Source organism: Bos indicus x Bos taurus, chromosome 22 (genome assembly GCF_003369695.1).
Source record: "Bos indicus x Bos taurus breed Angus x Brahman F1 hybrid chromosome 22, Bos_hybrid_MaternalHap_v2.0, whole genome shotgun sequence".
Lineage (NCBI taxonomy): Eukaryota > Metazoa > Chordata > Mammalia > Artiodactyla > Bovidae > Bos > Bos indicus x Bos taurus.
In genome coordinates this window covers 1,349,966-1,372,173 of record NC_040097.1, presented here as the reverse complement: position 1 = coordinate 1,372,173, position 22,208 = coordinate 1,349,966, and the positions used below count along the sequence as shown (strand labels likewise).

The following is a 22,208-nucleotide window of genomic DNA, read 5'->3' as shown; positions in this document are numbered from 1 at the left end:
TAAAGCAGAAACTATGATAACTGGTTTAAAAGGTAGAGCTTATTGACAATAAAAGTCTTCTTCATATTGCTTTTCTTAAAAAAAAAAAAAATCCCACGTATTAAAACTGTCATCTTTACGAGTCGGGAAGAAGCCTCATCCGGGTAACGAAGGGGCACAGAGGCTGCGGCGTCGGCTCCAGGGCTCACGGGTGGCGGTCTGATCACGTATCGGCCTCGGCTCCCACGCGGGCGGGTGGGCTGCAGTCGGACTGCCACAGGGGCTCGGGGGTGACAGCTGGGTCCCTCCACACTCCTGCCCGGACACAGGGGCTCCAGGGTCCACCCTCTGTGGCCAGCTCTCGCAGGCCCAGGGGAGGCAGGTGTTGGGGGTGCCCCAGCGTGCCCTCCAAGCCTGGTGGCACGGTCACTGCGTGCCCACGGCACGGCTCTGACAGCTATCCGCCTTGTGGCCGTGAGGGTCCCTGACCCCAGGCGCCTGGCACAGTGCAGCGACGCCTGGCCCTCAGCGCGTCCTGGCTCCCCCGCCCTCACGTCACCTGGTCACCCACCGCGTCTGGCCTGATCTTTGTCCCTCTCTCCGCCCCTCCAGCCTGGGTCAGCCCTTCTTCCTGGAGCCAGGACCCTCAGTCACCTCCAATCCTGCCCCTCAGAAGGTGCCCCATGCTGCACCCAGCGCCCCCTCGAGCCCCATATTCTGGGCGGCAGAGCCAGAGCCCCTTCCGCCTGGGACAGCCCTCCCCAGGCCGCCTCCCCGCCCCCTTCAAGCGAAGCGCAGTGCCACCGCCTCCAAGAAGGCCCCCACCCCGCGCAGGCGCAGTGGCCCCGTCTGTGCACAGACAGAGGCATCCGGGGCTCCTTCCTGGGGCTCGTGGCCTCAGCAGAGACAGGAAAGAAAAACGGCGGCCCGGGAGCAGGAGACAGCCTCCACGGCGTCTCTGAACTATGAGGCCCACGGGAGCTCACGGGACGCAGAGCACTCAGGGCTGCGTCCAGCACAGAGTGCGGAGTACAGACGGGCACACCCCATCAGCCCCGCCGGGGCCCACCGGGCACGCGTGACCGCATACGGAGCCGGGCTCTGCCCTCGGCGTGCACACAGCGTGTGTGGACCCCTCTAGCGCACACACCTATTGTCACCGTGGGGAGGACGGAGCTGCCGCAGAGCGCTCGGCAGCACGCTGAGCTCTGGGGGGCAATGGGGCACGGCTCGGCCTGCGAGGGGCAGGAAGGAGCCGGGGGCTGTGCAAACCCACCCGTGTCAGCCCGGCAGGCGGCTCCACGGGGGCGGCAGGTGCCCAGTGGGACCCCGAGCCCGTCCTCCCGTGGGCGCTGTGGGCCGGACCGACCGCCCTCCCACAAGGCCGGGGCGGCAGGTGCCCAGCGGGACCCCGAGCCCGTCCTCCCGTGGGCGCCATGGGCCGGACTGACCGCCCTCCCACGAGGCCGGGGCGGCAAGTGCCCAGCGGGACCCCGAGCCCGTCCTCCCATGGGCGCCGTGGGCCGGACTGACCGCCCTCCCACGAGGCCGGGGCGGCAAGTGCCCAGCGGGACCCCGAGCCCGTCCTCCCGTGGGCGCCATGGGCCGGACCGACCGCCCTCCCACGAGGCCGGGGCAGCAGTGGGGACTGGAGTGAGCCTTCCTCTCCCGCTCCTCCGCGTCCAGGCTCACCCCGGCGCGCTGCGAGGGCATGCAGGGAGAGGGCGAGAGCTGAGGCAGGAATTCATGAGCTCAGAGGGCTGCCGCCTTTGCTGGGGTGGGGGCGGGGGCTCCCTTTGCCAAAACAATAATTAATTTTTTTTTAAAGCAGCTACAAAGCCATGATTAAGCTTAGGGCCCTAAAAGAAGCCCATAAAATCGAAAAATATTTATCTGGAAGGGTGGCAAGTCCAATAAAAGTTTTATGAATGTTTTATGACTGCCCTGTCAGGAAGCTGGCCTCTCAGTCACCCCCTTCTGTGAAAGACACCACCACGGGAGTGCACTCACAGGCACACACTCACACGGGCACTCACATCACGGGCACAGACACACTCACACGGGCACTCACACTCACGGGCAAACACATTCACATGGGCACAGACTCACACTCACAAGGGCAGACTCACATACTCTTGGGTAGAGACTCACACGGGCACAGACTCACACACTCACAGACACAGACTCACACGGGCACAGACTCACACACTCACAGACACAGACTCACACGGGCACAGACACACTCACACGGGCACAGACTCACACTCACAAGGGCAGACTCACATACTCTTGGGTACAGACTCACACGGGCACAGACTCACACACTCACAGACACAGACTCACACGGGCACAGACTCACACACTCACAGACACAGACTCACACGGGCACAGACACACTCACACGGGCACAGACTCACACTCACAAGGGCAGACTCACATACTCTTGGGTACAGACTCACACGGGCACAGACTCACACACTCACAGGCAGACTCACACTCACGGGCACAGACACACTCACACGGGCACTCACACTCACGGGCACAGACTCACAGTCACAAGGGCAGACTCACATACTCTTGGGTACAGACTCACACGGGCACAGACTCACACTCACAGGCACAGACTGACACGGGCACAGACACACTCACACAGGCACTCACACTCACGGACACAGACACACACGGGCACTCATGGGCACAGACACACTCACATGGGCACTCACACTCACACGGGCACTCACACTCACACGGGCACTCACACTCACGGGCACAGACACACTCACACAGGCACTCACACTCACAGGCACAGACACACTCACACGGGCACTCACACGGGCACAGACACACTGACACGGGCACTCACACTCACGGGCACTCACACAGGCACAGACACACTCACACGGGCACTCACACTCACGGGCACAGACACACTCACATGGGCACTCACACGGGCACTCACTTGGGCACAGACACACACGGGCACTCACACGGGCACTCACACGGGCACAGACACACTCACACGGGCACTCACACTCACGGGCACAGACACACTCACATGGGCACTCACGGGCACTCACTTGGGCACAGACACACACGGGCACTCACACGGGCAGTCACACGGGCACAGACACACTCACACGGGCATAGACACACTCACACAGGCACTCACACTCACGGGCAGACACACACGGGCACTCACACTCACGGGCAGACACACTCACACGGGCACAGACTCACACTCACAAGGGCAGACTCACATACTCTTGGGTACAGACTCACACGGGCACAGACTCACACACTCACGGGCACAGACTCACACTCATGGGCACAGACACACACAGGCACAGACTCACACTCAACGGGCACAGACTCACACTCACAAGGGCAGACTCACATACTCTTGGGTACAGACTCACACGGGCACAGACTCACACACTCACAGGCACACTCAGGCACAGACTCACACTCACGGGCACAGACTCACACTCACGGGCACAGACTCACACACACAGACATAGACAGACACACACTCACAGGCAGACACACACAAGAGCGCGGACTCACACGGGCACACACTGGCGATGCACAGGCTCAGACACACCTGGCAGCTGCGGCCCGCACCGCTCCTGCTGGCTGGGGCTCTGCTGGGCCTGGGGCTGCGGGGAGGGGCCCCTGAGCCAGGGTCCGGGCGGCAGTCAGGCTTGCGCCCTCCTCCAGAGCCGTGGGCTTGCTGGTGGCTGCAGGCTCTGCCCTTGGCAGGCAAGGCCCAAACTCCCAGTGGGCTCTGGGGAGGACTGTTCCCTCAAGGTCAGCCCAGGGCCACCAGGAGGCCAAAGGCTGCCAGGCTTGTTCTTCAGGTCCGCAAGCGGGGGCCAGTAGCCTGGTCAGGGGAAGAGATGGGTGCAGGGCCCGGCCTTGGGAGACGTGGCCAGGGGTGCCCACAGCAGCCCCGCCCAGCTCCGGTGGCAGCTCCGTCCTGAGCTCGTGGACCGAGGCCCCGCCGACCCCTCTGCTTGGGTCTGACCCCTGAATCACGGGCCGGCTCGCGTGGAGACGGTGCTTCCTCACGAGAGCCCAGTGTTCCTCCCACCCCAGGACCTGAGGTGCTCTGAGCTGCGTTATAGACAGGAAGGGGCTGGCGGCAGAGACGGGGAACAGCTAACAGCAGCCCAGTCTCCGCTTGAATGCTGGGGTGTCCCTTTGCCCCTCGCCCTGGTCTTCCCGCAGACCCTGACACTTAGGGCTGAGCTGCACGGCTCCAGAGCCCACCAACCGCGTCCTCCACGAGGTGGGGACCAGGCCAGCTGGCCGCGGGGCCCCCCAGGAAACGCCCACCTGTGCTCAGATGGGTGGCGGGCGGGCGGGTTGACGAGGACCCCCGGGGATGCAGCATCATGTGGGTCCCACCCGCGAGGCCCAGGCCGGAACCACAGAAACCTTGGCAACGCTGCCTGTGCCAGGGACACGGCCGCAGGAGGCGGCGCAGGGGTGCATGGGGGGAGGGGGGCTCCCGGTCAGGGCGGGGGCAGGGCTCAAGCATCTCGCTGGTTTCGGGGGAGTCTCTTCTGATCTGGCTGGTTTCGGGGGTGTCTTTTCTCATCTTGCCGGTTTCGGGGGAGTCTCTTCTCATTTCGCTGGTTTCGGGGGAGTCTCTTCTCATCTCGCTGGTTTTGGGGGTTTCTCTTTTCTTCTCTGTGGCCAAAGTTTTTTCAGGGTTAAAAATAACCTTTTTTTAAGAACATCAAACACTGATTAAAGGCGAAAGGGGTGCAGGGATGCGCTCTGCTGGGGGCCATCCATCCGCTGTGGACGAGGAGGGAGCGGGCTGCCACCCTGGCCTGCGGCCCTGCTACCGCACGCTGCCCGAGGCACCCAGAGGCCACGGACTCGTCCCCGACCCCAGAGACACAGCTCCGCATCAAGGAAGCGTCGGGTGCCGTGGGTACACGGACGGGCTGGCCTTGGCCGGCGGCAGGACAGGGAGAGGACAGCCCTCAGCCCCAGCTCTCGTGCTCCTGGATGGCCTCCCAAGCGGCCCCGGCCTGCTGGGCATAGGCCCGCGGGGCACAGGGAGCCCTGGCGCGGCCCGCAGGGATGACCGTGGACCCGGCCGGGTGAGGGGCCAGCAGATGGTTTCTGTCCACGGGGCTGTGTTTATGTTAACTGCAGATATTTTTACCGTATTGTGTTACTCCATCCATCTCTGTGAACGGTCCGTCTTGTAAAATTCTTTTAATGATGTTATTTTTTCTTGCCTATCTTCATCATCTACAATTATTTATAATATCATTGTCTTTGTTTCAAATACTGGGTATAAACATTGTTGTAACAGTTCTTCGATGGGGTTCATATAATTTTTACAATCGCTTAGAAGTGCTTCACTGGCCAAAGAGGGACGAGGCGGGCCATTCTTCTAGGGGGAAGAGGCACCCCAAGGGCTCCCAGTACTCAGTGACACGGCCCCCCCGGTCAGGGCACTCCGGAGAGGGCGGCGTGGGGCCGGCTCGGGACCGGGCCTCTGCACAGCCGTCCCCACAGGCCCGTCGGGTGAGGCGCCAGGGAGAGACGGACGGTTTGTTTTCACTTTACAGGGATTTTCTGAAGCCTCAGCTCTCGCCCTCACCTCTCTGCAGCCCTCTTTTCTCTCTGCCAGGCTGCTTTATGGAGTGTCCTCGGCTGGCTGGGGACAGGACCTGGGGGGCTGCTGACCGCCCGGGAATCCTCCTGGGGGGTCCCTGCACCTCAGGGTCGCTGCCCTGACGCAGCCGCTTTGGGCCCAGGTGAGGCTCCTCGAGGAGTGTGCAGGCTCCCTGGAGCACCACCCCCACACACCGCAGACCCTGACCACTTCTGCTCAAACGCGCACAGGGGCCGCCCCCCTGGAGTGAGCCCACTTCCCTCCCAAGCTCTCACCGAGCCCCCAGCCCCCTGTGCCACCCACCGTCCGGGTGCAGCCTGCCCGCCTTCCCTGACAGCGCGGCCCCAGAGCTGGGGTTCGGGGCCCACGTGGGCCCTGCCCTCGGGTCCAGGCCGTCTGCAGTCCAGCGAAGGGTGACTCATCCATCCAGGCAGGAGGAGCCCGTGAACCTCACTGCCTCCCTGGCCTCTAGATGGTGGGGCCTGGGGGCGGCAGGGGCTGCCTCCCGTGACTCTGGGGCCCCCGTGACCCTGGAGCCGTGGCTGAGAACGGCCTGGGTCCGGGCTCGGTGCTGGGGTCTGAGCTGGTCTCCACGTCTTCGGCCCAGAGTTGTGGACGCACCCGCCAGGCCCGTTCAGTGAAGTCCGCGTGCTGGAGAAAGCTAAAGAGGACAGAAGCCTCGCGCAGCCTCCCAGCGCCACACTCTCACTCGCTTTCTCTTTCTTTTCTCTGTAAGACTTCTCTTTCACGCGGTCGGGAGCATGTGCTACATACAACTTCGTGTTCCGAGTCCTTTCAAAGGTGACGTCAAGACGTCAGCCATGCTGCCCCTGCCTGCTCCGGCCACGGCCCCCCGCAGGGCTCCTCCGGGGACGTGACGCTCTGGGCCGGGCCCGGTCCTGCTGGGTCCTCCTCCCCGGAAGGGCCCTTCCAGGTGAGGGTGGCTGTGGGGAGATGCCGTCCTCAGGGGTGTGAGCGGGCACGCGGGGGTCGCTGTGCCTCCTCTGCGCGGCTTAGCATGTGCACAACACGCGTGACGTGGTGCCGACAGGTGTGAAATCTGAGGAACATGAGTGTTCAGTACACTTTTCTTCCCACTTTTCCCTATGGATCAAGTTATTTTAAAAAGTTGGGAAGAAAAAAAACCCTCACAAAAGACCCATCTTACAGATGAGGAAACTGAGGCTCAGGAGGATAAAACTCCAGCCAGGATTTCAGGTGGGTCTGGTGGACTGCGGGCCCTTGCTCTCTGCAGGAGCCGTGTTCCTGCCTCCCGGGCAAGCAGGGCTGCGGAGCCTGCACACGCAGCCCACGGCGTCTCAGGAAAGGCTGGTGTGGCCCCGGGGCCGGGTGCCCCTAAGGGGGTGTCCCAAGCACAGGTTCCTGAGGGTGCCCGAGAATCCACTCCAGGCAGCGTATGTGGGCGGGACTCAGTGTCTGGGGTGGTGTGCGTGCGGAGGGCTCATCTTACCGGAAAGAAAGTTTCATTTCGACCCTAGAGGGCCGGCGCAGTCCAAAGGCCATTGTGTGAAGCCTGCGGGGCCACCGCCACACTGAGACCAGGACGCCAGGCCCGCCCCCGGCACCAACGTGAGTTTCCACTTCCCCTGTGCGTGGTTACCTGTGCCGCAGCGGCCTCCGCCTTCCCCCGTCCCTCTGCCTTCTCAGACCGTCATCCGGGGGATGCTTAGAACTGTGCATCCAGTCGAGACCTGCCTCTGACCCCGGGTTGACCCTGCGGTGGCTCTGGGACCCCCGCACCCGTGGCGGCCCACCCCTGGGCGCTGCCCCACGGCCAGGCTCCGGGTCCCTTGGAGGCACGACCTGGAATGCGGGGAGGGTTACCGGGTGCCAGCAACGCTGAGATGGACCAGGGGAACCCTCGTCACCGCCGGCCACATCCCCCGCCCTCTCCACCCTCCACCCAGCGGGTCCCCAAGCTGTCTTGCAGGGAGGGCCTCGGCCTTCTGGGCCTTCCGGACGGAGGCGACCCTTTGGAAGCGGCAGTTTTGTCAATGCGGGCCCTTCAACCGTGAGGCCCCGGACTTTGGGGGAAGCTCCTCGGGTGTCATGGGGAGGGGTCGTCCCGCGAGCCCGTCCAGCTTTGAGGTCTCGGAGGGCAGTGTCCGCGGCTGCACAAGGCGCTGCTCCTGTGCTACATCTCAGTGTGGACACGTGACCCTGACACTCCTGCGTGCGTCCTGAGGCTCCAGTAGGAGTCACGGGTCGCGATGGGCAAACAGCCCAGGGACAGGCTTCCTGTAGTTCAGGCTGTTCTAGGTTTTCATCAGGAAATTCTACATAAAGTGCATCAGATGAAGTCTGACTCCCAGGCTTGAGTTCCCTGGCCACTGCAGTCCCTGCCTCTCCCTCTCACCTGCAGCCCGGCCTCTGGTACCCGGCCTGGCCCCGTGGGCCGTGCGGTCCCAGGTGAGAGGGCCAGCGCGCCTGGGGCGGGGCGGGACACCCAGAGGACTCCCTGGCCTCCTTCCCGGCCTGCGGAGCCAGCGGGAGGCCCATCCTCCGCTGTAGCCGCCACGACCATGACCACCGGCTGGCGAAGCGGGACCCCAGGCAGCAGACGCATGCCGCAGCCCCACGGGGATCAGGCCCGCCTCGGAGCCAGCGGGAGGCAGGAATGGGGCGGCAACTCCAACCCCAGGGAGCCGCGTGCCCCCCCGAGCTGCTGGTCCAAGCGGATCCATGCCCTGAATGCTCAGACCAGACGTGGTGCCCACAGCTGCCGTCTCCGGGACCCGCTGGCTCTTGGGCACAGGGCAGTGGGGGCAGAGGCCGCGAGGCCCCGTGGGCTGAGCCTGGCAGGGTGACAGTTCCCGCGAGCAGGAGGAAATCGCCGCACTCACCAGGGACGTGGACCTTGAACTTGCCGCTCTGTCCGAAAGCGCTGTCGATGACCCCCAGCTCACCGGTGGACAGCTGCACCCTGAGCCCCACGAACAGCTGGATGTTGGTTTCCTTCTTGAACAGTGAGCGGCCAATCACGCTGTGGTCATCCAGCACCTGTGCCCACCCGCCCGGGGAGAGCGTCAGTGCCGGGGGAAGGCTGGCTGCCATATGCACAGGTGGTCAGCCCGCGTCACTGCTGATGACCAGCCCCCCTATCCACCACCCGCAGGGATACGCAGAGGTGACGCGAGCCCACAGCCATCCCGCCCGCCCGTCCTGGAGCCGACAGCTCTTCAGGAAGGCCGAGGGGGTGCCGTCCACTCCCAAGCCCGCCCCGCCTGCACTTCGGCGACCTCCCACACCCAGGCCCCCTGCCAGCCCCACTCTGCAGACAGCGGGGGAAGGGGCTGTGCAGGCGTGTGTGTAAGCACCAGCTCTACCAAGCCTCAGAGTGCCAGGGAGGCCTCCTCCTGCCCTCCGGGCCCTGGGCACTGCCTGGGCAGCGTGCGGAGGTGGGCGTGCAGTCAGCGGGGACCTCCTCCTGGGTCTCCGCAAGCCAGGCTCAGGAACATCGCACTTCTGCCCACGAGGCCAAGATGTTTGGCCAAGGACCTGGATGGGTTGCTCTGAAGAGCAGAAACTGCCCCACTTACCCTAAAAACCTTGCAAAAAACACACCCTACCCTCCTAGATTCATCAGCCAGATACCAGGCACGTGTGCCCCCCCTCCCAGTGATGGGCGGACGGGACACAGGCCACGCGGAGAGCCATCAGCCTCGCCCCCGTGGGAACTGCTCCGTGCCCACACTCGCAGGCATGGCCCTGCCCTCCGCATGGCAGCCAGCAAGGCTGTGTGAGGGTGCCCCGGGCCCGCGGCAGGTGGACTGCATGGAGCAGCTGCTCCAACCCCCAGAACCGGGGAGTCCAGGTGAGCAGGCGTCACCAGCCTCAGAGGGTGAGGGTGCCTGTCACCTCCACGGGCCCCCAGCTGCACCCCCGCGGAAGGGCCTGCATGTGAAGCCCTGTCCTAGCCTTGTGGGGGGCCCAGTCAGACAGCAGGACCAGGACGACAGCCAAACGGACCCATGGGTCTGGACCAGCCGTGGGCGTCCCCCGCCCTGGGAGCCAGTCCCGAGCTCGGCATCACTGCTGAGGCCGCTGGCTGGAGCAGGGAGGCCCTCAGAGCCCCGCGGACCCGCAGGCCCTTGTCTGCAAGGGTTTTCCTGAGCTCAGGGACAGGGTCCGAGTCGCTTGCCAATGTGGGAGCGGGGGGACAGCGGGGACAGACGCCCGCCGGGGAGCCAGGAGGGGCCAGGGCGTCCCCTGCGCCCAGAACACGGCCTCCAGCAGTGACGGGTGCGGCCATGGGTCCCGGCAAACCTCTGCCGCAGGGCTGGCGTTCAGTGACCCCTGGGGTCAGAGGGCGAGGCCTCCTGCGGGCGGCGGTCAGGCTCGTCTCCACAGGCTCCCAGCCTCAGCGGAGCCCTCGGGGATCAGACACCAGCACGTCCCCCGGGGAGGCCGGCTTCCCCGTGAGCCCACCCCAGGACGTCGGGCGTGGGCCGCGCTGAGCCTCGGCAGTGAGACTCACAAAGGACCCGCCTGGCCGGCCGGCCCCATGACCATGGGCCAGTCCTCGAGTGCCACGAGCCTCGCACAGGGTCCGCCAGGCGCAGGCCCTGCGCCCCGGCCCCCGAGTGGGACTCGGCCGGTGGCACACCTAGTACGACGCCACGTGTGTGTCTGTCTCCGGCTGGCTCCGCGGCGCGGCCTGGACTTGCCCAAGTCCTGAGGCGACTGTCCTAACTCCAACTGGAGGACGGGCGCCGGGACAGGGGGGCCGCAGGAAGCCGGCCTGGTCCGCCTCCCCCGGCCCTGCAGCCTGTGCCCGGGGCTTTGCTGAGCCTCGGGGGCTTCTTCCAGAAGGGCTACTGTCAGGAGGGAGTGCTGGTGTCGGTGAGAACAGGGGAGATCTAGGAGCAAGACAACCGCCAGGGGCCTCGGCCTCGGCCGGCAGAAGCCGAAGCTGGGGGCAGCGGGGGCTGCAGGCGCGGGCCGCAGAGAACGGGCACTGCCAGGCGAGGGCCGCAGAGAATGAGCACTGCGAGGGCGGGCCGCAGAGAGCGGGCACTGCGAGGGCGGGCCGCAGAGAGCGGGCACTGCCAGGCGCGGGCCGCAGAGAACGGGCACTGCCAGGCGCGGGCCGCAGAGAACGGGCACTGCCAGGCGCGGGCCGCAGAGAGCGGGCACTGCGAGGGCGGGCCGCAGAGAGCGGGCACTGCGAGGGCGGGCCGCAGAGAGCGGGCACTGCCAGGCGCGGGCCGCAGAGAGCGGGCACTGCCAGGCGCGGGCCGCAGAGAACGGGCACTGCCAGGCGCGGGCCGCAGAGAGCGGGCACTGCGAGGGCGGGCCGCAGAGAGCGGGCACTGCCAGGCACGGGCCGCAGAGAACGGGCACTGCCAGGCACGGGCCGCAGAGAGCGGGCACTGCGAGGCCCCGGGAGACCTCTGCCACCAGTGGCCCTCAGAGCCGCCAGGACCGGCAGCACCAGGTCCCCGGACGAAGGCATCCAGGCTCGTCTATCCTTTCTGGCTTAAGGAGCACGCTGCCACGACCGCGCCTCCCCCAGCACCGGGCGCAGCGGCCCGGTCCCTCCCCGGTCTCAGCACCCCATCCTGGGGTCACAGGACACGCGTGTCCCCTGCAAGGTGGTTGTAAGGAAGACACACGGTCTCTGGGGGCGACTGGCCCCATGTAAGCCCCCTGGGCAAATCCAGGGGTGGAGACTGGCCTGCAAGTCACCTCACTCTGTCGGGCGACTTCCAGAGGCCTTGGGGCTCGGCTCCAGCCCGAACGCCCACTAACAGGGCGCCCAGGCCCACTCCTCAAGACCAAGGCCTGCCCAGCACCCAGGGCGCCGACCCACAGGGACAGGCCCGGTGTCCACGGCCCTGACTCACGGCCCCTGCCTCCCTGACTGTCCCCATCCCTGGGCGCCGACGTGGGCGAAGCTCCTTCGGTGCCAATGAAGGGGCACCAAAGCGCCGTGCTCCAGGATGAAAGGTGGGTGCACACTGCGGGCACCTCACACGGGCCAGGCCCTCCCACGCGTGGCCTCATCGGCTTTCCACCAGCCTCCGTTAGAGAGCCACAGCTTCTGGGCTGGGGGCGGGGGGACTGGTCCACGGCTGGGCCAGGCCAGCACCTGCTCGGGACATCAGATCCAGAGCCAGCACTTTGCACCATGGCCAGCCGCCCTGGCCCTCTGTCTATACAGAAAAAGCCATTTTCAAAGGGGGGCCAACAGGCACGGGCTATCAGATTCCATGGGGAAGGCAGGAGAGACCTGGGTGCTGGGTGGGGCCAGCACTCTCGGGCGGCCATCCAATCTCCCCAAGGCGGGGTCTGCTCGGCTGCGGCTCCAGAAGAGTCTCGATTTCCCTGAGTGGCCTCAGTCCGGGTGGGGCCTGGGGCACCGCGGGCAGCGCTGCCGGACAGCCAAGAGCCCGCACTGGCCAGAGGCAGTCTCAGGCCACCTGCGCCCAGGCTGGCGTGCTCCCCGGGGCCCCAGGCACAATTAGTGAGCCGTCAGCAGTGGAGCGGGGCAAGCCGGGAGCCGCAGCAGAGCCGCCCAGACTTCAAAGCCGGCCAGCGTGCCTGGTGGCGTCTGCGTGTCCACACTTGGTTGGGCCGATGCCCCAGGCTCCTCTACCTAGCCCGTAGGCCCTGCCCGTCCGGCGCCAGTGGGGGCCAGGCCCAGGGGGGCCGGCACACCCAGGCTGACCCCAGCACGGCGGAGAGAGAGGTGCCAGCTGGGGACCCAGGCAGCTGCGCCAGGAGGGAAGTCCAGGAGAGCAGACGGGGCCTGGCGCTCAGGGCCGGCCCTGCCCACACGGCGGCCCCCCTGCCTGCGGCCCTGAGGGCTGGGGTGCACAGCCCCCGCTTCTCCAGCAAGGGAACTGAGGGAAAGAGACTGGCCAGCTCTCGGGTGTGCCAACTCTCACTGAAACTCATCTGCAGGCAGCCAGGGTGACGACGACACCACGCCTTCCAGCGTGGAGCACCCAGGGCAGCATGCGCAGAGGCCCCTGGGGGTCAGGGCTGGGGGCCAGCAGAGGATGAGGCACAGGGGGTCGGAGGCGAGGCCACGCGGCCCGCAGTCACGGGCTCCAGGGCCCTGCACACCCACCCACAGTCCCTGCACACCCCGCCCATCACCCGCGTCTACACACACTCACAGCCGCACCCGGACGGCCAACCCTGCTCTACCGCTTGGGGGTCAGGACCGCGGCGCCTGTGGGGGCCTCAGGCAGGCCCCACGGGTGTCCGAGTTCCTGGCACTGGCTTCTCAGCGGGCGGCTCTGAGCCTGCAGGCACCGGTCGGTCCCAGGACCACCACCCCCATCACTGACCCCCGGACTCGACACTAGGGAGCCACAGGGACAAGGAGGCCTGCACGCGTGTCCGCTCAGGGCCCAGCGGGCGGGGGCTCCCAGGTGGGGCTGCGGGGACAGCTGACGGTCAGGGGCCGCCCAAGGAGCCGCCCGCCCGCGCTGACCAGCTGGGCCAGGCAGCTGCAGGGCCCGCCTGTGTGCTGGCCTGGCTCTGACCAGCCGAGCCAGAGGATGTGGACGCAGCTCCCGTCTGAGGACCGCAGGCAGGGAGGCGTGCTCACCCGCTCCACGACGCCGTGCTTCTGCTTCAGCTTGTACACCCGCAGTGTGGGCAGGGCGCTCTCCGTGTAGTTCCTGTCTTCCAGCCCGTGCAGCAGGACACCGTGGAAGGCCAGCCGGCACGTGTTGGCATGGATGTCGGCGTCCAGCCTGGAGCCGATCACCAGGCACAGCCGCGGGCAGGTGACGGGCTTCTCGAACTCCACCAGGGCCCACTGCTGCCGGGGGCAGCGGCCTGCCGAGACCTGGCCCGCCTTCTCATCGGCCTCAGCCGCGTGGGCTGCAGCCGGGTCCGGGCCCGGGCAGAGGTACTGCTCCTGGAAGAGGTACTCGCGGGAGAAGTCGAAGGAGTCCAGCACGGGCTCGCGGTCGAGGCTGTCGGGGGCGGGGCCGAAGAACATCACCCGGCCCATGACCGTCTCGTGGCCCACGGTGATGTGGAACTTGGCCTTGGTCTGCAGGGGCCCCCGGAAGTAGGGGATCTTCTCCACGGAGATGAGGGCCGCGTGGACCGTGTGCAGGGACTCGGGGGCGCACACCAGGCCGCGCTCCAGCAGCTTCGGGTCAAACTGGGTGACACAGATACCAAGCCGGTCCCCCTGCACAGCGGAGCTGACGGGCGTGTGGAACATCTGCATGGACTTCACTTTCCTCACCACCTGGGCGGAACAAGAGAGTGGGCTCAGAGTCGGCACCTTGGGGCGGGGGCCCAGGCGGAGAGGTCAGCGTCCCAGGGCTGCCAGCAGCCACGGGTTCCCGATCAGATGCCCCTGCACGGAGCAGGTCCACGGGGCGCCCGGGCCTGGCTGTGGGCGGTGGTCACTGCAGCCTGACCACTGCACCACGGGGCCCCTCGCGCCCCTCTCCCACCCAGGCTCCGTCCTGCACTTTCTTCCCCATGCCCCGCCTGCCTGGCCTTGCCTGGCTGCCTCGAAAGTGCAGGACAAACACGGCTGCCCAGACCCCCATGGGCAGAGCATTGCCCCAGCGCCTCCCGGCCACGCTGCCTGCTGTGCCACCCCTGCCCGCTCAGACCCGCCCGCTGCCAGCCTGCGGGCGCCACCGGGCAGAGCCATTCCTCATTCACCAGACACACGGGCCCCGGGGCCGCTGCGGGCAGGGCTGTTCCAGGTGTGGGGACAGGGCCAGCTGTGTCCGCAAAGAACGCAGCACCGCGGGCACTTGCTCAGCGCCGCCGCCCATTAGCATGAGCGGGACAGACGCAGGGCGCTGCGTGTGGAGGGCGTGTGCAGGCACGCCCAGTCTGCGCGTCGTTCACGCCATGCTTAGAGGAGACGCCTCAGCATGATGCTGGGGCCCCGGCTGGGGACTGGGGCAGTCTGGTTGTGTTGGGGCACAGCTCAGGGAAGACCTCTGCGGAGGCCGTGTCTGAGCTGACACCCTGATCACAAGAGCCAGCTGTGCGGGGGTCAGGGAAAGTCCACTCACAACCGGGGTGCCTGGAGGTGTGGAGGCGGTGGGGGGCTGCAGCGGCGGTGAGGAGGGGGGCGCGGCTGGAAGCCACCAGGGGCGACGGATCTTACTTGTCCCCAAACCTTCACACGCCCACCCCAGCAGCACACTTCTGTGCCCAAGGCGGCTAAATGAGGAGCAGGCGCAGAAAAGGCCCCCCCCACACACACAGCAACACGTCTGCAGAGACCGACATCGGGTGACAAGACCTTCAGACGACCTCTGCTTAGAGCAGCAGAGGAGAGAAACCCCCCACCGACACCCTCGACGGAAGGCAGCGCTGGCCGCTAGGTTGCGGGCGCCCAGTCTACGAGGTCGGGTGTGGAACCCCCGTTTCCTCCCCGTGGAGGGGGGCTGGGCGGAAGGAGCCCGGTCCTTCCCGGTGGAGCCTGAAACCCCAGTGTTTGTTTAAAGACCATTAACCACCTAACCAGGAGGTCAGGGGGCAGAGAAAGTGAGAGGAGCGGTGTCAAAAGCCACCGTCAAGATTAATCAGAAAGAGGCACCCTGCACGGTCCGCGCGGGCGCCGGGACGTGGCCTTCCAGGAATGTGGCGCGGGGTGACCGAGTGACCACAGAGTGTCACCTGACACCAGCCCTGCCCGGTGCGTGGGGCCCTGGCCAGAGCCGTCCGCGGGCCCTCACCCTGGCCGCGCTGCGGGCCTGCTCCCCAGCCCTGCGCGCGCTCACCGCCTTCCGCAGGGTCCTGTCCCTGCAGCGTGCCTGCCGCACCATGTGTGGGGGGCACCTGAGCCTCCACGGGGGAAGCACCCCAACATGTGGAAGGACAGGCGTGATGAGTGACGGCCAGAGACGAGACGGGGGCGGTGGGGGCGGGGGAGCTGGCAGGAGGAGGAGGAACACCATCAAGCAAGCCAACGCTTTCCAAGCGCGAGCTCATGCCTGCTGAGCAGTTTGGCCCTTTCTGATTAATAAACAAGCTTTACCATCCTCCGGGCCAGTTATTCTTCATAAAACCCTACAAGGCAGGTCAATATTTTTACATTCAATTTTATGGATGAGAAAACAGAGGTTTTTGATGTCTCCAAGGTCACAAGGCAAACAGGCTGAGACTTGGGCTGATCAGCTCCGGGACCTCGAGGCAGGCCTGGCCCTCGGCCTGTCCCCTGACCACCCGACCAGCTGACCTGGGGTGGCGCTGGGGACCGCAGGGTGGACACCCCCACCATGAATCCAGGAAGAAGGCTCTGAAGCTTGAGGCAGGGCCCAGCCACCTCCCCTGCCCCAGCGGAGGTCAGCGGTGCCTCCTGATGGCCAGCCTGGTAGACTTCAGACCTGGCCCCTCAGCGCCCCGCTCTGGCCAGTAGAGCCCCAGCGGGACAGGCCCTCGCCCCGTGGGGTCTGGGATGGGCTAGTGGGAGAGCAGACAGATGTCTGTCGGCCTGGCCCCACGCCCTCAGGGGCTCTCTCTGGCTTCTGAGCCTCCGCGCTGTGCTTTCCGGCATCTGCGGCCCTCGGCGGAAGGCTGGGCTCACAGTGACGGGGGCGCTTTCTAAGGCCTCTGAACATCGGCAGGGCAGTGGCCCTAGGCGCGGTCCTGAGGCGTGCGTCTCTGCCCTGCACAGCACCAGCCTGCAGGATCGGACACCCAGCCAGCGGCGGCGAGGGCAGAGGAGAGACACGGCGTCCGCAGGACACTCGTCGAGTGACAAGCTGGTCCTCACTGTTCGCCCAACCACCCCCAGATGGCTTCGATGACCGCACTTCACAGATCTGGGACTGAGGCCTGGGGGTGAGGCCTGTGCCCTCTGGAAGCCCCTCTCCCATCACCCCACACGCGTCAGCCCCACCAGCGCCCACGAGCACCGCAGCCCTTGGCCCAGCTCTCTGTGAGTGCTGTTTCTGCAGCGTAGGACACAGAGGAGCCAGAGCCACCACAACACACGCGAGGACAGCCTCCAGGATCACCAGATGCTGAGAAGGGGGCTGGGCTGCGCTTCTGACGCGCAGAGGTTGCTGTAATAACGGCACTGGCCGTGATGAGATTGGACCCGTGATCCGTTTTCGTCCACTAATGAGCCTGGGAGCTCCTGGCTGTGCCGAAGGCGAGGGTCAGGGCCCTGAGACTGCATCAGTGCTTAACGAAATGTAAGTCGGGAGAGAAGAGACGCACAAGGTCGACACTAACAGGCTTACACCAGGATCAGTTACTGCAATCCAGAGAGGCTCAGACCGGAGGGAAAAATGAAATCAGCTTTCAAAGATCCATGTAGGTTTGGCTCCATCAGACCTGACCAATTTGGTTTAATAAGGTTTCAATTTGCTGCTCTTATTTCTCCCTCTTCTCTGAGCTGGGCCGGGCGCAGATAAGACATCCCCGCCCAGTGCATTAACCGCACAACAAGCCAAACTCGGGACGCCGCTGGGCAGAGGGCGGCCTGGGCTGTGGGGACGCCGCTGGGCAGAGGGCGGCCTGGGCTGTGGGGACGCCGCTGGGCAGAGGGCGGCCTGGGCTGTGGGGGGCAGCAGATGCGCCCCGGGGGTCAACCCCCACCCACTTGCATTCAGAGGAACGAACCATTCAGAAAGCTGCGGGGTCAAGCGAGGTGCCCGCGGCCTGTGCTCCCTCCTGGGACTGACCTGTCTGAGTCGCCACTCGTCCCTGGCCTCAGTGTGGGGCTGAAGGCCCCGAGGCCTGACCCCGGCCCTGCTGCCCTGGAGAAACCGCAGAGTCTTCACGTGTCCCACCATAGGCGTTCACAGCCATGTGAGTGCCCCGCGAGGTGCGCGCGCCTGTGAGCGTCCAGGGCAGGGCCGTGCCGCTGGCCCACTCGACAGCTCGGCCCCTTGCCCGGGGTGGACATCTGCTCCTGTTGGGAGACGTCTCTGCACGCACAACTGCCTGCAGGCTCACACAGCGGCCGGCTGGGCCGCACGGTCTGTCCAGGTTGCTCCTCCTGACTGCCCAGTCTCTCCTTCTCTTACCCATGCCTGTACTCGTGGGCACGCCACCGCGGGGGCCCTTCCTGTCGTGCCCCTCCCCATGCTCCCCAGCACCGCCATGCAGACCCGTGGTGGGGTGCACGCCTGCCTCAGTGCCCCTGATTGCCCACCTCCACGGCCACTCGCCCCCAGCAGCGCCGGGAAGCGCCTCCACGCGGCGCTGTGGGCTGTTGGCTGCCACCCGCTGTCGCCCACCGGGACGGGGCTCCTCGGGGGTCCCTCCTGCCCCTACTTCACCCCGAGGTGAAGGGGCGAAGCTCCTCCCACAGTGGATGGCCAGGCCCAGCGGCCTCCCAGGCGTGCTCCCGGGGAGGCGACATCGCAGGAGGTCAGGCCGGCCCCTCCCTGTCCTGGCTCAGTGCCCCGGCCCCTGCCCCTGGGCACTGGCACCACCAGGAACCGGGCCTGGCAGCGCTGGCCTGGCCCCTCCCGCCTGGCCTCGTCCCGAGAGGCTGTGCTGCTGCCCAGCGCTGGGCTCTGCTCCACGCAGACATCCCCGGGGGCCTCAGCCAAAGCCAGCTGCCCCCAGGGAGGAGAGCGAGGAGACGTTCGTCTCAGGGGCCCCTGCTCAGGAACGAGACACGCCCCTTAAGAGGAGGAGGCCGTCTTCAGAAGCCTGGGGACCCACAAGCACCCGCGGACCCGAGTGCAGGCTCTGATGGGGGCTCTGCCTGCCGGTGCGTCTGTCTCCTCCAGCCACCGCCCCGCCCCCAAGTGCCCGGCCAGGCTGCCTGCCCGGAGCTCGGTCACCCCCGGGCCTGTGTGCAGCGCCCCAGCTCAGCCCTGCCCAGAGTCCTGGGGATGCAGCGAGCATCGATGCGCCGTCAGGCCCCACGGCCGGTGCCGCGCCTGCCCACCTGGCTGTGCTCTCTGGGTGCCTGCGCTGGGCAGGCGGCTGTCCATGGCAGGCGTGCCATCCTGCTGCCTGCTGGCCCCTCCTGCTGCTGTCTCGTGGTGGGCACCAGCGGGGCGGAAGGGGGGGATCGGGTTTCCTACCGCGGGGCCCACCAGAGGCCCCGCCCCTCCACTGCGACCTCTCAGACTCACCCAGGTTCTTAGCCACCCAGTCCGGCAACAATGGAAAACCCTAAAAGTGACAAGGGGCCTGCCAGGAAGCTCCGCGCTCCTCCTCCCAGCCACCCTGCACGCATTTGTCATCCCATAAAAGTTTAAATTGAATTACAATGATGTCTGATTCTCCTGTTTTCCATACAACTGGGGCTTTAATTGTTTTTAACGACATCCTCGGGCTTTTTGTGGGGTAAGGAATCCTCGGGAGGTGAGCCAAGGAGGCCAGCTCTGACCCGGGGGCGGGGCTCAGCCTGGAGAAGCGTCCCAAGCAGGGACATGGCCACACTCAGGCTGTGGAGAACCAACCTGGTGGCCTGGGTCCTGGGCAGGCGACGGGGTTTCAAAGGATGAGCCCACTCGGACAAGACCGGGGGGGTCTCAGAAACGAAAGCACAACCTCTCCCTCCCGGGCCCCTCAGGGCAAGCTGCGGGGCTCACAGTGCCGGGGGAGCCTGCCAGCCCATGGGCTCCAGAGCCCAGCAGTCCCAGGAGATGGCAGAGGGGGGCAGGTACAGGACGCCAGCTGCGGGGGGCACAGAACCACTTCTAAGTTTTAAGGCTCATAGAAATTTTTGTGTTCGATGCCATGATAGGTCCACGTTTGTTTTAAAATAAAAATAAGGCTTGGCTTTAACTGCCCTCTTGGAAACTGCCACTGAGGGCAACTGACCGCTGGCTGTGGCCTGCCAGTCCCCGGCCCGTGGGGGCAGTCACCCAGAACGCCCGGCCACGGAGAACTACGTCCGGCAGCTGTGCAGGCTCCAGGGCCACAGGTGTCAAAGGTCAGGGGCACTCACCTGTTCCTGACACCAGGCCAACTCGGAGCCCCAGCCAGAGCCGGCGAATCGGCCGCAGTGCGCGAAGGCACCTTGGCCCTGCCGAGCCTGGCCTGTGAGAAGCCACCCGTGGGGAGGACGCCGAGGACCCAGGGAGCCGTGGGCCGAAGAAGAGGCTCAGCTTCGGCCGGCAGAGTCTCTTCCACGGCCGAGAGATCACGCGAGGCACGGGTGAACCCTGGGCTGACTAGGGTCTGCCTGGAAATCTGGAGAGGGCTCTCAGACATGGAAGGCTCCCAGTGCAGACAGCCGACATGCCCACCTGCTGGTGGGGCTGCGAGGGACCCTGTCACGCTATCCGAGGAGCGCAGCGGCTGCAGGTGAGATGGACGAAGATTACACCGGGAAAGCTAGAACTCGGAGCAGAGAAAGCCAAGCACGTGAGCGCCCTGGGTGGGGTGGTGAGTTGAGTGGCGTGTCCCATCAAGGGGCCGGCTGGCCGTAGGGGAGCCTGGGACGCACTAGAGGCCCAGCGCAGGTGAGGTGGTGACCAAGGCGGCGGCAGGTGGACCCCAGCCGCCTCCACGCCCGTGGTCTCGGGGGCCCAGCGCGGCTCTCCGTGGCTCCAGACCAACGGCCAAGGTCCACTCCGGCCTCTGGCCTGCAGCTCGTGGTCTGCAGACCCTCTGCTGACGTGCTAACCAACGAGCCGCTCAGACGCCTGGGGACCTCGTCACCTCCCCCTGCCACTGCTCCCATTCAGGGAGCACCTACTGTATACCCTGGGCAGTGTTCCAACAAGCTCACCTACACCAGCCCACTCAGCCCTCACACAGGCCTGAGGAGTCGTCGGTCTCACTGCGACCCTCGTGGAGAGAGGGCAGACGGGGCCCAAGGCCTCCCCGACAGCAGTGGTGGGCTGGGATGCAGACCCTGCGGGGAAGCTCTGGGCCAGGCCTCCCGGAGGACACGGGATCCCGTGTGTCCTGCCCACAGAAGGAGGCTGGCACGGCACTGGGGGTGAAGCTGCCACATGAACTTGCACTTGAGGGCAAGGGCCCCAGCAGTGCAGGCTCTGCGGCCAGGCTTCCCGGGTCAGCTCCCTCGAGCCGGCCCATGATGCTGCACACATGGGGCTTGCCCTCTCTGCTTCCTCAGATGGAAAATGCACCTGCCTCCCCGGGCAGTGGGGGGGATTACCCCAAGTAATCTGTGCAGAGCCATTCACACTGCATCAAAAGCTAGGAACTGTTTGGTGAAGATGAGCCGCGAACACGACTACTGTTAATACTATGTCATCAGCAGAAAGGAGACATGCAGCCCAGCTTCATCGGGGTCGCTGTGACGATGAAATTGCAAGAGGACGTGAAGGCCAGGGCTGAGCCCGACACGGGGCTCCAGGGCCCACGTCCCCCAAAGCTGAAGGACCGAGGGCTGCAAACGTCTCTGCAGAAGGCCAGACGGCTACCACCTCAGGCTCCCAGGCCCCACGGGCTCCGTTGCAGCTGCTCAGCTCTGCCGTCATAGCATGAAAATCTTTATGTCTGAGAGCAGGCGGTGGGCTGTGGCCGGCTGACCCTGCCTGGCTCTGAGCTGCCTAGGAGACACTTGCGGCAGCCAGACACCTTGCCCAGGCCTGGCTCCGCCCGATCCCCCGCGGGTGCTCCTGAGCAGCTGCACCAACAGAGCTGGATGCCCTGCGGGGCAGGTCGCCGTCGACTGGCCTCCCTGGGTGGTCACCTGTGAGCACTTGCCCAGCTCGGGCACATAGCACAGGCCTGGTCCTGCAGCCCAGGGTTGGGGTGGGAGGCAAGATGGCCGTGGGAGCAGAACTCGTCTCCTCGGCTGCGGCCTACACGCAAGAACCGCACCACACCCTGCGGAGCGGACACAGGAGGATGCGTGGCCGCCCCCGGCTGGGTGCGGGGCGATTATTCCTGCTTGTCTCCTAGGAAGCGGGGAGAGGTTGATCCACTCGAGAGGACTTCCAGGAGCTTAAGGGCGGGAGCTTTGCGCAAAGTCTGTTTGGGGTAGACCGGGTAACACACAGGCCAACGGGAGTCATGTTATATCGCAAATAAAAATCGGCCCATGAATATACATAATCCCCAAGGTAATTCTCCCAATCTCACGACGGCAATGGAGCCACCCTCGCTCACTGAGGCATGAATATTTACCGTCCTCTGGCTTTACCGCTCTCGATCTGGGTTCAATTTTGCAAATTAAAATGAGGGCCGTGTGGATAGAGAGATTACAGGAGAGCCTCCTGAAGCCTGCTGTCCCCGGCGACGCAGCCGGCACCGGCAGCGGCCCCTTCCCGCTGGCAGATGCCGCGGCCTCGAGGGTCAGGAGCTGGAGCCATGGGGCAGGGGTCACGGACGGGTCAGGACCGGGCGCCTGGGCAGCGGGCTGACGGGCCCCGAGTGTGGAAACGTGTCACCGAGGCGGGAAAGGTGTATGGTCAGCCCAGGGGACTCGCCTTGAGCAGCGGAGCGAGCAGGGGCTTTGACGCAGGCAGGCCGAGGCTCAGAGCCTGGCCAGGACGCAGGGCTGGGGTGCATCACGTCCCCGCTCCGGCCTCGGTGTTTTCATCTGTGAAGTGGGGATAAACAACGCCTCTCCCAGGCCAGGCGAGAGTGGGGGGCTGTGCAGGCACTGGCAGGGCAGGCCCCGGGGGTCTGTGGCCCACAGGCAGGGGCCAGACAGCCTGGAGCAGCAGTGCCAGCC

General features: G+C 65.8%; 1 protein-coding gene across 1 annotated transcript in view; it reads right to left on the bottom strand.

Moving 5' to 3' along the window:
- Positions 1 to 22,208, bottom strand: part of EEFSEC (eukaryotic elongation factor, selenocysteine-tRNA specific) — a 110,562-nt gene that overhangs the window by 5,680 nt on the left and 82,674 nt on the right. The window contains exons 5-6 of the mRNA XM_027523939.1: positions 13,200 to 13,856; positions 8,482 to 8,638 (exon numbers count right to left, since the gene is read on the bottom strand). Coding sequence (XP_027379740.1) covers positions 8,482 to 8,638; positions 13,200 to 13,856 — 814 coding nt within the window. The remainder of the gene's footprint in view (positions 1 to 8,481; positions 8,639 to 13,199; positions 13,857 to 22,208) is intronic.